A 16,756-nucleotide genomic window follows, 5' to 3' on the forward strand; every position below is an offset into this window, starting at 1 on the left:
CAGCATGTGCCACAGCAAACAGGTTGTGTGATTCTGATGTATCATGCCCAGTGGGTATCTTTTAATGCTGATAAAAGTGACTGATAACATGTTTTGATAATGTGATAATTTTGTTTGGTACTCTTGCTTGTCTGTATTGATGGTGACGTAGCTACCATCTTAATTAGTTTTGTTTACTTCCTGTCGTGTTTTAGATTGGATCTGGTTCATCTCGTCTTGGAACAGCAGCAACTATTAAAGGTAGACATGATCTAACATCAAAGTTGCCTCTTACTTTCCATTTCATTTTTAGTTGTAATAAAGATAACTAAGTATTGAATATTCACATGTAATGAAAAATTGTTGTTGAAATTATTTTGTAGATAAAATTGTGTATCTTATGTTAAAGGTTATTTGATTTAAATTGTGTTCCCCCTTCATCATCCAAATTTCACAAAAGTATTTGACTATTTGCGTTACATTGCATGAAGTATAAATTTTGATCTATGAGAAACTTTCTTGTCTTGAGGGAAAATATTTTCATGAGTTTTGGTGAGATTCATGGAAAGCTGAGTAATTTAATGTGAAACCTTTAAATTGGGCATAAATAAGACACTAAAAATGGAAAGTATTTTTCTATACATCTTATATTTGCCTTTTAGTCTACACGTCTATTTGGGATAAATTCATATTATTTTTACCCTATAATTTTTTAGCTTAAAATTTTCCCTGGGAAGGAAATTTCTGTTATTTCAAGTTATTACATAATTCTCATTTCTTTTTAAAAACTCCTTCTTTTAAAGAAATAGTTTTATTAGCTAACAATGTGAAGCTTTCCATATTATTTGGTTTGTAGTGCTGTGAGGATAATTACGTTGTCTGATAGTCTTATGACATTTCCTAATAGTTCAATGCATCTTCCATTGTTGTAACCCTTGATAGACAAAAACTACTTTAGTAGGTACAGCATACAGTATAGTATATAGTAAACTAGTATAGTTGATATCTACTATACTACTTGATGTCCTTCCTTGTTATGCCACACTGTACAGCCTTTACTTTTAATATAACATCTTCACATTTCTCTTACCTTTGTAGGAGATACAGACACTGCTAAGACTTCTGACGATATCAGTTTAAGTCTGGGCCAGAGCTCTAGTCTTTGTAAGGAAGGAAGTGAAGAACAAGGTAAGAACATTATATTTCTTTTTTTTTTTCCCCTCCCCAAGGCCCCAGTACATAGTTGTATACTCTAGTTGTAAGTCCTTCTGGTTCTTCTATGTGGGATGCCACCACAGCATGGCTTGATGAACAGTGTGTAGGTCCGTGCCCAGGATCTGAACTGGCAAACCCCAGGCCACTGAAGTGGAGCGTGTGAGCTTAACCACTGTGCAACTGGGCCAACCCCATGAACTTTATATTCCACAGTGATGTTATGTATTGTGGTGACCAGAGTGAGTTTATAGAATATGCCCACTCACGTTTTGGCACAATAACTTATTATGGTATTTTTGAGAAACATTAAAATTATTTACTAGGATATCAGTAATACAGTGTTATAAGTACTTTTAGCTTTCTGGAATTCAGTTATACATGTTCTGCCAACTAAATAGAGAGGGAAAAATTTTATGAGCAGATGTCCTAGACTGAGTAAGAGATGGAAAATAAGAATCTACACCTGCTTTAGTTGGTCAGTGTCTTACCCAGCTTAGTGATAACCTACTATGTGAAACAGTTATTTTCCATTCACTATGACCTCTAAATGCCAACTGCTTTGTATCTTGCCTAACGATATGTTTTAACAGAGAAATGATTTACTGAGAAACTGTATGTCTGCCTCCAATGTGGCGACTCCTATAGCAGATTTAAATAGAAATTTTGGTGTTAAGTGATTTTTTCCCCTCCTTATTCAACTCCGTTATAAATGTTGGATTTTATGGACTTCTTTTTAAGAACTGCCACATTTCTTATTTGATTTTTAATTTTCAAATACGAAAGGATGGCTATGTCTCCCCATTTTCAAGTGGAGATTATCTCAGGTTATATAATCAATGAGACGGAAACCTGTCTCCCTGTTTCCAGCCTGTGGTTGTGGTTGTGGGTGATGTTTGATAGGCAGGCAGGCTGATAAATTTCCTCTACTTAATTATGAAACTTATTTATGAAGTTACAAATAGATCACAAGTTATGACATTTTCCCATTAATTTAATATTTTACCCAGGTCCAATTCTTGGAAGCATGTTTTGTTACTGGTACTTGGAATTTTAAGTTTATCACAACTTTGCTTTTTTGGAATTGTAGTACCCCATCATTGCTTATTTGCTTTTTTTTTTTTTTTAAAGATTTTATTTTTTCCTTTTTCTCCCCAAAAGCCCCCCGGTACATAGTTGTATATTCTTCGTTGTGGGTCCTTCTAGTTGTGGCATGTGGGACGCCGCCTCAGTGTGGTCTGATGAGCAGTGCCATGTCCGCGCCCAGGATTCGAACCAACGAAACACTGGGCCACCTGCAGCGGAGCGCGCGAACTTAACCACTCGGCCACGGGGCCAGCCCCATTGCTTATTTGCTTTTGTGGACTTCTCCTAGTAATCTACCCCTCCTCCTCTAAAAAAATACTTCTGAACATACTGTATGATCTGGAAACTATTTTCTTATAAAAGTAAATGTGAATTGATTGGTTTGAAAATTACAATATCACTTTCTATAAAATGTAATCATCAGAATGTCTCAAAAACTAAGTAATGATCTTAGAGGGGCTAGTGCTACTGCATTTATCTCTTTATTTTATATCTGAAAAGTACCATGCACAAGCAAGAATTTTGTAGTCTGGCCAGTTGAGAATTATATACACACAAACCTATCCTTGAAGATACATAATGACATAGATAATGGTGTCTGACATTCACTGAGTGCATACTACTATCTAGGTTAGAGGTTAGCAGATTTTTTCTATAAAAGATCAGGTAGCTTTGTAGGCCATATGATCTCTCTTGCAATTACTCAGCTCTGCCATGTAGAGCGAAAGGGGCCATAAACAGCACATACATGAGTGGGCATGGTTGTGTTACACTAAGATTTGTTTCCAAAAACAGACAGAGGGCCTGTTTGGCTCCATGGGCTTTAGTTTGTCAATGCCTGATTCAGGTTGGTCTTCTTTTAAGCACTTTATATGCGTTCATCCAGTTAATCTTCACTGTAAGCATTTGAAGTTAATACCATTATTATTCTCATTTACAGATGAGCATATCATGGCTTAGAGAGAAGTAATAAGAAACTTGCCCAAAGTCACACAGCTACAAAGTGGCTGTCTATAATTGAGATCTAGTTTTGAATCATGCGTTGTTTTTTGTTTTGTTTTGAGGAAGATTAGCCCTGAGCTAACTACTGTGAATCCTCCTCTTTTTGCTGAGGAAGACTGGCCCTGAGCTAACATCCATGCCCATTTTCCTCTACTTTATATGTTGAACGCCTACCACAGCATGGGTTTTGCCAAGCGGTGCCATGTCCGCACCCGGGATCTGAACCAGCGAACCTCGGGCTGCCAAAGCGGAACGTGCAAACTTCAGTGCTGCACCACCGGGCCAGTCCCTGAATAATGCTTTTAATCACTATACTGTAGTACTTTCATAGAGTTTTATAACTTGTTTTTATCACATAACATTTTTTCATGGAGTTAACATTTAACAAATATTATCTAATACTTATTACATGCTGAGCATCATTCTTAGTACTGGAGATAAATCAGTGAACAAACAGACAAAAATGTCTGCTCATGTGACTTCCATACTGTTAGTATGAGATCATCCTAGTATAAATCGAATATGCAGCGTATGTAGTAACAGAGACAGAGGGTAGGGAGTCGTGGGGGCAGGGGGAATTGTAAGTTCAAATAGCGTGGTCGAGGCTTTCTCATGGGGAGCAAAGACCTGAGGAGCTGCAGGAGTGAGCTGTCAGGATGTTTAGGGGAGGGGCTCGCTCCACGCTGAGATGAGAGTGTGGGCAAATGTCCTAAAGTAGGAACGTGCTTGTCAGGTTTGAGAAGTAGTGTGGCTGGTGTGGGGTAAGTGAGGGGACACATTGTATAGTCTTGCAAGCCATTTTAAAGATTTTGGTTCTAATGCCCAGTGGGATGAGGAACTGCCAAAGGGTTTCGAGCAGAGGAGTGTCCTGATTTGTGTGACATTTTAACAGAATCGCTGGCTCCTATGTTGAGAATATATTAAAAGGGGCAAAGTCTGAAGCAGGGAGCTCAGTTAGCAGATTATTGCAATAATCCAGGGCACAGATCAGGGTAATGAGAAGTAGTCTGACTGAGTATGTAGAAGGTATTAATAAGAGGATGTGTTGATGCTGATGGATTTGGAGATATCACGGGAGAGAGACAGTAGTCATGGATGACTGTAAGGTTTTTGGGTTAAGCAGTGGGAGGGATGGAGTCCCCATTAGCTGAAAGGGGGTTGACTGAGAAGGAGCAGATTTAGGGGTGGGGAGAACGTGGGGGAGGGTGAGAGAGGGATTTGTTTTGGACATATCAGGTTTGAGATGCTGTTGTTAGACCTCTAAGTGGCAATGATTAGGTAATTAGATAAGTCTGGATTTCAAGTAAGAGGTCTGGGTTGAGATTTGAAACTTAGGAATTATCAGAGTGTAAACACCAACTGTGGTGTTGGATTATCATGAAGTTCATAAACTCACAGGGCAAACCTGCATGGTTAGCTGACCTGGAGTTTAGATCCAAATTGGTGTTGGTCTTGGCTACGGTTTGGCACCACCTAGTGGCACTTGTTCATTCCAGCTTACATATTAGTTGGGGCTCTTCTAAATTCTCTGTCTGGTTTGGATTTACAGGACAGTGACCTTTAGTTAGTTGGTTAGCAGTTGATTAGTTGGCATGCGTTTTATCAACAGGATTCAGGATGATTGGGAGGAAACTGAGGATGTGGAGAAGTGTCTTCTGCTTTTTCCCTTCAGAGAAGGGATTGTCTAGTTTCCCTTTCCAGCCTCACTCATGTCTTATCTACTCGAGATCAGAACTCCAGCCCATCCCCATGTGAGTACAGGGGCTGGGTAGAAGATGAAGGAACAGTTACAGATATTTCTGAATTTTAATTGTCATGGGGCCAGAAAACTGGATGAGATCTACGAGAGAGTGTAGATAGAAAAATGAGAAGTTCCAAGGATTGAGCTCTGAGCCACTCTGGTTTAATAAATCCAGGAGAGTAAGTAGGAACAACTGGTGAGATAGAGTGTCGGATCGCAGTGTTTCCAGGGGAGTGGAGTGATCAGCTTTGTTAAACGTTGCTTATAAGGTCAAGTGATAGGAGACTGAGACTTTGACCATTGGATGTAAGTGTGGAGGTCGTTGGTGACCTTGATAAGCACAGTGTTTATGGAGTGGTTTTGGGATACATGTAAGAGAGAATTAGAGGAGAAAGAATTGAAAACAATGAGTATATACTACTCTTTTGGTGAATTTATGTAAAGGGGATCAGAGACGTAAGGTGATAGATAGCAGGGGAAGTGTGGATAAATGAGAGATTTGGATTTTGTAAGAATACGTAAGAGCGAAAACAGCATGTTTTTATACTTGATGGAGATTATTCGAAAGAGAGAAGGAGAATATGATTGTTTATAAGAGTAATACATGTTAATTTTAGAAAATGTAGTTAAGTATGAAGAGAAAATTATTCACACTTTTGCCACTGACGTAACTGTTAATATTTTTTTCGTATATCACTTTTTTTTCTTATTTTTTTGTTGTGGTATAATTCACATACCATAAAATTCATCCTTCTAAAGTATACGGTTCAGTGGTTTTTAGTATATTCACAAGATTGTAGACCTATCACCACTATTCAATTCCAGAACGTTTTCATCACCCTAAAAAGAAACCCATACCCATTACACTCCCCATTTCTTCCTGCAATTAGCCCCTGGCAACCACTAATCTATTTTCTGTCTCTATGAATTTGCCTATTCTGGACGTTTCATATAGATAGAATTATGTGGCTTTTTGTGTCTGAGTTTGTTCACTTAGAATGTTGTAACATGTATCAGGACTTTAAATATGGTGTGTTGCTTTTAACATTCCTACAAACACACGCACATATACCCTTTAGTATTCTTTTTAACTCTTACAGATTAGAATCATACTTGTTATACAGTGCTGTCTTTTTCATTTGGGTATTTTCTCGTATTATTGCATAATCTTTTAAAACATTTTTAGTTCCTGCATGGTGTCATTCATAGAAAGTATAATTTATTCAACCTCTTTTTTTAATGGACATTATTATATTTTTTATGTTTTAAGAAGTTTTATAACAACCTGAGATGAACAACTTCTTGCTAAGATCTTATATACATATCTGATTTTACCCTTTAGCAGCAACTTGTAGGAATAGATTACTGATGATGAGTGAATACACTGTTTGAAGGCTTTCGGCCGTATCACCAGATTGCTTTAGTTTTGCCAGTTTGCCATACCAAGAGCAGTATGTGAGCATGCCTTTCTTATCCTAACACTGCTAGTGGTAAGCACTGAAAAAAGTGTAATTATGTGAAAAATAGTATTTGTCTGTGTTGGTTTGAGCCTGTCTTTGACTATATTGCTACCAGTAAGAAAAATGTCTGAGAAAGTGTATTTACTTGAAAATTTCCTGAAACCACCTAAAGTTCTTCCTGACAAAATTAAACTTTTTTAATAGTATATTTATTTAGCAACATTGAAAAAAGTGCATATATTAAAGTTTGACTGTCTTTTAAAATGAAAAACTTAAATTTCTGTTCTGTTAATGTCTTAGAAGGGAGTTGGTTTTGACCATTAGCGTTTTTTAAAGTCTTTTGTTGTATATTAGAATTAGTGATTTTCAGCTACTTGTTTCAGTTAAGTTTTTGTTCTGTAAAATTCATAACCTTGAAATATGAATATTGCACCATTGCATAATTATTAGAGTTTTTAGAAATAACTTTATAATTTAATACTACAAAAAAGTAAATACAGTGCTAACTTTTAAATTTTAGTATTTAGAGAATGTAAGAACCCAAGTGCAGTGGGAGCTGTTTTGAACAAATGATAAAGAACATGGATTTTACTCATCTTGAAGACTTTAAAACATCAGATAAAGCCTAATAGGTCATTTATAAATCACAATTTGTAAGGTATTCTAGAGGCTGTCACTAAGTTTTTAATTCCTTAGACCTAACTAGATTTAGATTTTTTTTAAAGTACATAAACATTTCCAGTAGTTCATTCTTATTTTATATTAATCTTAGGGGAAAATGTATTCTTTTATTGTTAAGACTTTACTGGGAAGAGTCTGGCTTATTACAGAATCTTTTTTTTTTTTTGTTAAGGTTATGAAAGTTAGCATCCTTGTGAAATTACAGTTGTACATCATTATTAGTCATGTTGTAGGTACACCACTTCACCCCTAGTGCCCTCCCCCACCCCCCTTTCCTCTAGCAACCGCCGATCAGTTCTCTTTGTCCATATGTTAACTACCACCTATGAGTGGAGTCATACAGAGTTCGTCTTTCTCTGTCTGGCTTATTTCACTCAACATAATACCCTCAAGGTCTATCCATGTTGTTGTGAATGGGACGACTTTGTCCTTTTTTATGGCTGAGTAGTAAAGAATCCTTTTTTTTTTTTTGCACAGTTATGACAATAAGACAATAATTTTTCTTTTTATTGAACTAACAGCAGAGTCAGTCATTCTTCTTGTCTGTCAAAGAGTATTAAAAAATCAGCTATCGCGCGGTTTGGTTGTCATGCTATATTTCAAGATAAATTACAATGTAGGTAGGTAGGTAGATGGATTTAGTTATATCTACATACATAGTGTATATGGTAACTCCAGTCACCAATCACTGCCCTAAATGGAGGGTTAAAGGAGTGGTCTTTACAGGGAGAGGGGGATATGTATTTTTTTCATGAGGCATTTTATAATTGTTGCATCAATGGTGAAAGAGAAAATACAATATTTTATCCTGTAATTATTGTTTTAATCTTTTCAACCATTATGAACAGCAAGATATTTTAAGCATTATATCGTATCTTGTTTAGGCATTGGTCAGCCTTTCAGGTGTTTTTCTGTTTCTGATTACTCTAGGTTATTGTTAATTTGTAAAGTGATCATATCATTTTTTCAAAAAGATTTTTGTGTTGTTTTAGTGAGGTAAAGTACTGATCTCTACTGTTAATTGTGCCAGGCATTGTGTAAACAGTGTGTGTCATTATCTCAGTTGTTCCATGGTACATACTACTCAGGGAGACTGGTATCGTATTTACAGATGAGGAAGCAGAGGTTTAGAAAGGTAACCCAAGGTCATGCAGTAAGTTTGAGACAGAGCTCACATAAAAGTCTAGGTCCATTTTAAATATAATCCTTTGTTGCCTCTTATTTTATTGTTGCTAGTCTATAGAACTTTTTCTGAGGCCAGTCGAAGGTTTGAAAGTTCAGTTCATTCCATTAGTAGAATGCTTTCTTTGTGCAGCTGTGAAATAGAAACCAGCTCTTGCGAATGACTGGCTGACTGTTATTCAGTGAACTGCTTGAGAAATTGTTTATACTTGATTTACTGTATAACGCTGTGAATTCTTTCCATTGTTAAGTGGTAGAAAAGCAGATCATAGATTTGTGTTAACATTTCCAAATATGTGTTTGAAACAGATTTGGCAACTGATCGCAAGCTCTTCCGTCTGGTCTCCAATGATTCCTTCATCTCCATTCAGCCTTCCTTATCCTCTTGTGGACAGGACTTACCAAGGGACTTCAGTGACAAAGTGAGCCTGCCAGGTCATAGCCACCACCACCACGTCGAGCAGTCTCTGTCCAGTGCCTGTGACACAGAAGTAGCTTCTCTCGTCCCCTTACATTCACACTCTTACAGGAAAGATCACCGGCCGAGAGGCGTACCACGGACTTCTAGCTCTGCTGTGGCTTTTCCAGACACTTCATTGAATGACTTCCCTCTCTATCAGCAAAGACGTGGTTTAGATCCAGTTAGTGAGTTAGAATCTTCCAAGCCTCATTCTGGATCCAAAGAATCCTTGGTGGAAAATTCTTGTTTATCTGGGGAGTTTCAGCTTATTGGTGAGCTGAAAAACAGTAATTCTCAACCACCTACAAAAAGTGGAAAGAGCAAAGCTTTGAAAGCAGACAAAAGCATGGACAGCTTGAGGAGCCTGAGCACGCGGAGTAGTGGGTCAACAGAGAGCTACTGCAGTGGAACGGACCGTGACACTAACAGTACTGTCAGCAGCTATAAAAGTGAACAGACCAGCTCAACTCACATAGAGAGCATCTTGTCAGAGCATGAGGAGTCTCCTAAAGTAGGGAAGAAAAGTGGTAGGAAAAAAGAGTGCTGTGCTGACGCAGACGACAAGAGTAGCTGTGCCAGTGACAAAAGGACTAGTAGTGAAAAGACTGTTTTGGAAGTGTGTACAAATAGTGGGGTTCAAGAGGCCAAGGATTCTAATACTTCTGATAACATGCTCAATCAGAGAGGTCTCAGCACCTCCGCATCTGAAGAAGCCAATAAAAATCCCCATGCAAATGAGTTCACTTCACAGGGGGACAGACCACTTGGGAAAACTGCCGAAAACAAAGAGGAGCAGAGTGATAAGTCAGCTGTTTCCGTGGACTCAAAAGTTGGTAAAGACATTGGTGGAAAGCAAAAAGAAGGGGATGTACGACCTAAATCTTCTAGCTTAATCCACCGGACAGCCTCCGCCCATAAGTCAGGGAGGAGACGGACAGGAAAAAAACGGGCCAGCAGTTTTGATTCAAGTCGGCATAGGGACTACGTTTCCTTTCGAGGTGTTTCTGGTACCAAGCCACATAGTGCTATATTCTGTCATGATGAGGACTCTAGTGACCAGAGTGACTTGAGCAGAGCTTCAAGTGTCCAGTCTGCTCACCAGTTCAGCAGTGATAGCTCTTCTAGCACCACTTCTCATTCGTGTCAGTCTCCCGAGGGCAGATGCAGTGCTCTCAAGACCAAACACATCCCTAAAGAAAGGGGCACTGACTCGGAGCACGCACACAAAACCCACTTGGGTCCTGAAGGAACTGGCAAAAAGCGGACAGCACGTCGGACTTCCAGCACAAATAGTGCCAAGACTCGGGCCCGAGTGTTGAGCCTAGACAGTGGCACGGTAGCATGTTTGAATGACTCCAGTAGGCTAATGGCGCCCGAAAGTATAAAACCCTTAACCACTTCAAAATCAGATCTCGAGGCCAAAGAGGGAGAGGTGCTAGATGAGCTATCTTTATTGGGACGGGCTTCCCAGTTAGAGACAGTCACTCGATCTAGGAATAGCTTGCCAAGCCAGGTTGCATTTCCTGAAGGTGAAGAGCAAGATGCAGTCAGTGGAGGTAAGTAAATTACAGGAAGAAATTTCCCCAAGAGTCACAACAATTTTTGGTTCTTTTGATCAGGGTAGTACTTATTAAAGTATACTTTGTGTTTATATCCCCCCTTCCACGATGTTATCAAAACAAACTTTCTTCCGTGAGGAAGGACATGGTTATCTTAGGAAAGGTTTTGATATGAATACCAAGAAAATATTTTTTTCAGTTGTATTATTTGGATATATCAATTTGTTCTTGATGGCATTCACCTTTTCTAAGCCAGTTGCCCCTTTAATGTTTTACCAGGAATAACAAAAATTGGTCCTCTTCCTTCTCTGTACAACAGTAGCAGCAACAGAATATAGAATTTTATTAGGGCACCAAACCATTTTTCGTCGTCTCTTATGCAGTGTGTGCCACTGAACTTTCAGAATTAGATCACTCAACCTGTTATATAAGATTTTTCCAAATATTACTTTAGTTCTGTGTACTTTGAGAACTTGTGGCTTTTGTCTGAACTTTTGTCTGTCTCTTTGGTTTTATTTCTTGCTTACTCAAGTTTCAGGCATTAACATTTTAATATTTTTCTTTAACTTCACACTTACAGTTTATTAAATTGACACTTGTAATTTATATTGCCACTTAATATGCATTAATGTAAATATGATGCTCCCTATGATAACAGTGGTGGTGTTTTGGTTAAAGTAATAGCTTATTTATTTCAGGTTTATGGGAAATTGTGCAAAATTCAATGGGTGATTCTATATTGTCAGCGTGTTGTGGCCATTTTATTTCAGAGTTGTTTCTAGCGCTTTCCTCCTACCCAGAATAGTTTGTTTATTCTGTTTACTACAGAATCTGATTCTTGAGCAGAATCAGATGAAGTCTGTTGCTGGCACTGTAGCTTTTTTACCCTCTAGCCCAGTCCCTTCATTCAAGCTTCTGTCTTTAAAGTTTCTAGTCTGTAGGTGTAGTAACGTTCAGTCTCTTACTGAAAGTTAAGCTGAGTATTTTGTGTATATAAACATTCTGAAACATAAGGGACGTGCTTTTTCTCTCAAAGAATTCTAGTTTCACCTAGAGTATTTTAAAAGTCCATATTGTGGTAAACATTCTCTTGTTTCTTTTGGAATAGTTTCTAACAAAGAGTAATTTCTAATAAGAATGCAGAAAAGCATCTTTAGTACCTAAGGAAGAATATAGTCTATCAAACTTAAATATTAAGAACTGATTATACCTGAAGTGATTATAAACATTTGGTGACAATATAGTAATTAAAATTCCCTTGAGTCTGTGATGTGATTATCATTCTGTTTTTTGTAAAAGATTTGAAATGCCTTTAGTGATTTCTCATGCAAATCATTTCAATATGTTCATGACATGCAAGAAACTCTTGGGTTTTAGTTTAATTTTTAAAGTTGCATTAAAATAAATTTTAAGAGTGAACGTGCTGTGATAGGAAAATATTGCTGTTCTAAAAATTGTTGAAATGTAAATAGGAAAAAACTGTGTGCAAGAGCTATGGTAAATCTTCATGTCTTCGTGTTTGAGATGTCACTTCCTTTTCACAGGGAATGTGGAGTGTTCTGTTCTTCAGGAAAAGTCATGTGGAAGGTCTTATTTGCTTCTCGTTGCAGATCTTTGACCCAGATGAGCCTCATTTTTCCAGAGTCCAGCTTTGCTTTCATTTATTTGTGTTCTTATCTTTAAAAAACAAACCGTTCACTATTACTAAGAAACAAACAATGAACTAAAAATTTCCATGCACTCTGATGGAATAAATATAATAGTCTCTGGGCTGTTAAAAAACATTTTTTGCCAAAGGAAGGCATCATAGGGGCTGTTTTTATTTGAGCTTCACTGTGTTTAGAATAAAAATGAGAGCAAAACTAAACTGCTTAAATGTGTTGAGGATTTATAATTAGTTGATTTTTATCACATTTTATTAGAGATTTGTTTGTGGAAGATTGGAGGTAGCGGGAGGGGATGTGTTTTGGTTGTCATTATTTAAAAATTACGTAGACTCTCAAATACTTGGTAAAGATTTCTTTATATTAGCATTAATTGTTATGGTCCTTTCTGTCAATTTAGGAGAAATTTTTTGGTCTGTCTGTTCTACCTTACATACTGTACTCCTGAAATATGTCAATAAAACAGAGGATGCTGCTTGACCATTCATATGCCTAGATATAAACCATAAATAGATCTTACCGTAATGAATTTAGGGGTGTTGATGACTTCTCCAACAATTTCTGCTCGTTTTATTTTTAAGCCGAATGGTGTTGGTAGTGTGGAAGGATGGAATTTAGGAAATGTGCTTTAAAGTACTAAAGTAAAATCCTCTAAAATAGGAATAATCTAACATAGTGACGTGTCATCCACTCTTGTTAGTATATGGGCTCCACTGTGGTCGTGACTCTGGGGAGGCTGCTTACCTTCTTAAACCTTAGCTTCCTCATCATAAAATGGAAGTGATGATAGTGTCTATCTCATAGGGTTGTTGTGAGGATTAAAGGAATTAGTAGATGTGAAATGTTTAGAACAGTGCCTGGCACATAGTAAATCCTTAATAGTACTGGCATTTCTATTATACAGGCCAGTTTGTTATGCTACTCAAATGTATCCTGTCCTTAAAGTAGAAGAAAATGATTAAAAATAGAAATATATTAGATTTTCATTGTACCATTGTGAAGCTCGACAATAGTAAAAACAAGAATAATATCTGAATTCCTAATTTCTTACATAATACCAACAGAAAACCATTTTTATTAACATCTAATCTAGTAATGTGGACTTTGATCTTATTTTGGCAGCAATGTGACATATAACTTACATTTTGATATTCAGTCATGTAACAAGTGATTTTTTTTTTGAGGAAGATTAGCCCTGAGCTAACATCCGCCGCCAATCCTCCTCTTTTTGCTGAGGAAGACTGGCCCTGAGCTAACATCCGTGCCCATCTTCCTCTCCTTTATATGTGGGATGCCTGCCACAGCATGGCTTGACAAGTGTTGCATAGGTCTGTGCCTGGGATCCAAACTGGTTGTGAACCCCAGACTGCTGAAGCAGCATATGTGAACTTAACTGCTGCACCACCAGGCCAGCCCCACAAGTGATTATTTTTATAGGACTTCTCACCATTAATCAAGTACTTTGGTTAAAATTGGATTTCATCAAATAATGTTCTAGAAAAAAAGTTTTAGATTCAAACTGACGCATTTTCTTGTTGATCTCTGGTTTTGCATTTAATTTTTCTTTTATAATTATAAAGCGTATCTTTAATAATTTATGACTAATATTTTAAGAATAAAAAAGTACAGACAAGTTATATATGATAGAAAAGTGTTTTGTTTTCTAGCCTGTATTACTTTTAAAAATTCATTTTCTTTTGGGTTGCTTAAACTTACTGCATGAGTCAGCAGATTATAAAGAAGAACTAGAATGGAAAGGTTTATGTTTGGTCTATTATTCTTTGTATTTTTTTCTGAATTTCTTAACCTCTGGTTTTCTGTTTGAGAAAATTATTTTAAATATAATGTTTGGGTCACTCTTCCATAAGCATGAAATCCTATTATAATATTTTTGTGTTGGGAACCAAAGATAGTCTTTTGTTGAGGGAATATTACTTTATTCAAAGAAAAGCCAAATCTCAATAATTTATGAGAGTTTCTGCCATACATGTAACTTCAAGGCCGGCTATTTTGAACCCAAGTATCACTGAACTTTAGAAAGAAAAGACGAAGACCACAGAACAGACAAGAACATGTGAATTAAAGCTTTTGTACCTTACTAAATAGGGGGTCTCTAAATTCTTCTTCTTTTTTTTTTTAAAGATTGGTGCCTGAGCTAACAACCGTTGCCAATCTTTTTTCTTTTTTTCTTGCTTTATCTCCCCAAATCACCCAAGTACATAGTTGTATATTTTAGTTGTGGGTCCTTCTAGTTGTGGTATGTGGGATGCCACCTCAGCATGACCTAATGAGCAGTGCCGTGTCTGTGCCCAGGATCCAAACTGGTGAAACCCTGGGCCGCAGAAGTGGAGCGCACGAACTTAACCACTCAGCCACAGGGCCGGCCCCTCTAAATTCTAAGAAATTAATTTCCTGATGCTCCAGTCCACATGGCAAGTTAGAAGACGTAAATTAGTAAAAGCAGGGGAGGGGTGCTTGCAGATGCTAAAATAATGACAGCCGCAGGACTACACTGCTAACACGAAATGGGAAGCCGGAGCAACCATACAAACCAAAGCAAAAATCACAACTGGCTGGGGTCATTAAATGCAGGGGCAAATTGACTTGTTAATGTTGATAGTGTTCAGGGACACCGTAGTATCATAACTTGATGCTGTAGTACAGCATAATGCGGTAATAAATGTATATGTGACTGATGCAGATTCATTAAGGAAAGATTCTCTTAGTCTATACTGAGAAGAAAGCTCAGACATGTAAAATCAAATTTAATGAGAATGCTCATTAAATGTAGTAAACAAGTTTGGCTGCTTCAGTTACTTGGAAAAATTGTCTTTTCTTGAAACATATCAAGAAAAGAGGTATTTTATTGATAAGATATATAAGAGTTTGTCTGTACAATTCCCAAAATCAGGCTATGCCTGATTTTGTATGGTAGGAGCAGATATAGTAGTTTTCTTTCTAGCAGTGGTGAAGTTCTGGATAAGGAATCAAACAGTTACATTTTAATACTGTCTCTAATTACTAACTGGGGATTATAGCAAGCCATTAAATCGGTGCCTCAGTTTCCTCAGTTGTAAAACAAGGCTAGTAACTGTGTAGGCCTGTCTCACAGTTAACTGTCAGACTCTAATGAGGTGAAATATGTAAAAGTGCTGTGGAAATTGTAGATTTATTATGAAAACGAGTACACTAATGCCTTTTAGTCATTTGTGAGGAAGTTTCTCTTTTCAAATGTATGTCACTTCACATATGTATTCACTAATCACCTCTTTTTAGATGAATCTCCTGAAAATAGATACAAAATTTGTTTCTAAGTGCAATTTTCTGCTAGAGATTCTGTATCTTTCACCCTATTTGCAAAGAATTAAAAGAGATTGGGGAGGCCGGCCCCATGGCCGAGTGAGTAGGTTCGCACACTCCGCTTCGGCAGCCCAGGGTTTCACTGGTTCAGATCCTGCGTGCGGACATGGCACATCTCATCAAGCCATGCTGAGGTGGCATCCCACATGCCACAACTAGGAGGACCCACAACTAAAATATACAACTATGTGCTGGGGGGATTTGGGGAGAAAAAGCAGGAAAAAAAAAGATTGGCAACAGTTGTTAGCTCAGGTGCCAATCTTTAAAAACAAAAAGATTAGGAACTACCTGTGAAAGTAAAACTGTATCGTTTAGGAACTGTTCTTGTGAATTATGACTCTAGAGTATCATTTAATTTCTTGAAACCATTTCGTCTACCCAACTGTATTTGTTTGGCTGCCTGGGATTGTGGAAAATATCAATAAGGATGTGCAAATTCTTTTTTTTTTTTTTTTTGAGGAAGATTAGCCCTGAGCTAACTACTGCCAATCCTCCTCTTTTTTTTTTTCTGAAGAAGGCTGGCCCTGAGCTAACATCTGTGCCCATCTTCCTCTTCTTTATATGTGGGATGCCTACCACAGCATGGTGTGCCAAGTGGTGCCATGTCCACACCCGGGATCTGAACCGGTGAACCCTGGGCCACCGAGAAGTAAAATGTGCAAACTTAACCGCCAAGCCACCAGGCCGGCCCTGGATGTGCAAATTCTCTTTGTCTCAAGACACAGCTAATAGTTTTGTTGTTTGCTGTTGTTTGTTGCTTTAATTGTCAAAATGTCGAGTGGTCCTTTAAAATGTTTTCACAGATGGAAATTATTTTAACTCAGAAGGAACACTTAAGAGTCGTGCAGTAGGTTCTCATTGTTCTTTGGCCTCCCAGAAAATGACGCTTTTAAGTATTTGTTTCTATATTAGAACAAAATCTTTGCATGCTGGTGTTAGCATCATCCTTGGCAGACATGGAAAGTAAGAAAGGGAAAAGATGTTTAGGTAAAATGGATTTCATGCCTAGACTAAAATATTTCTTTTAAGATTTTTTTTGCAAAATCATTTCAATGTTCATTTCTTCATATAACTTGTATTCTTAAGTAAACAGTTTTTATCTTGAGGAATATTTCAGTGTATTTCAGAATGTTTGTATATATCTTTTATTTTTCTGATGTGTATATATACACTTACTTGTTTCGTATTTTCCCCTTCTTTCTTTAGAGTCTCATTTCCTAATAGCATTTGCTTCTAATCTGTTTGAGGTGCCAAAAGACACACGTTTATTTTCGTGATCTTTCCAAATTTACTCCTTTTTTCCTACAATAAACACTCCCCACTGAAAATAACTTTTCTTGAGCACTTTCCTCTGTCTAAATTTTTATTAA

The 16,756-nt window shown here is 37.4% G+C and overlaps 1 protein-coding gene across 12 annotated transcripts in view; it reads left to right on the plus strand.

Moving 5' to 3' along the window:
* The window catches only part of PCNX1 (pecanex 1), a 170,320-nt gene that overhangs the window by 46,839 nt on the left and 106,725 nt on the right, over window positions 1-16,756 (plus strand). For all 12 annotated transcript variants that reach the window (XM_070593487.1, XM_070593491.1, XM_070593489.1 and 9 more), the window contains exons 4-6: window positions 195-240; window positions 1,078-1,167; window positions 8,653-10,359. In XM_070593487.1, the coding sequence (XP_070449588.1) occupies window positions 195-240; window positions 1,078-1,167; window positions 8,653-10,359 (1,843 nt within the window). The remainder of the gene's footprint in view (window positions 1-194; window positions 241-1,077; window positions 1,168-8,652; window positions 10,360-16,756) is intronic.

Source organism: Equus przewalskii, chromosome 25 (assembly GCF_037783145.1).
Source record: "Equus przewalskii isolate Varuska chromosome 25, EquPr2, whole genome shotgun sequence".
Taxonomy (NCBI): domain Eukaryota; kingdom Metazoa; phylum Chordata; class Mammalia; order Perissodactyla; family Equidae; genus Equus; species Equus przewalskii.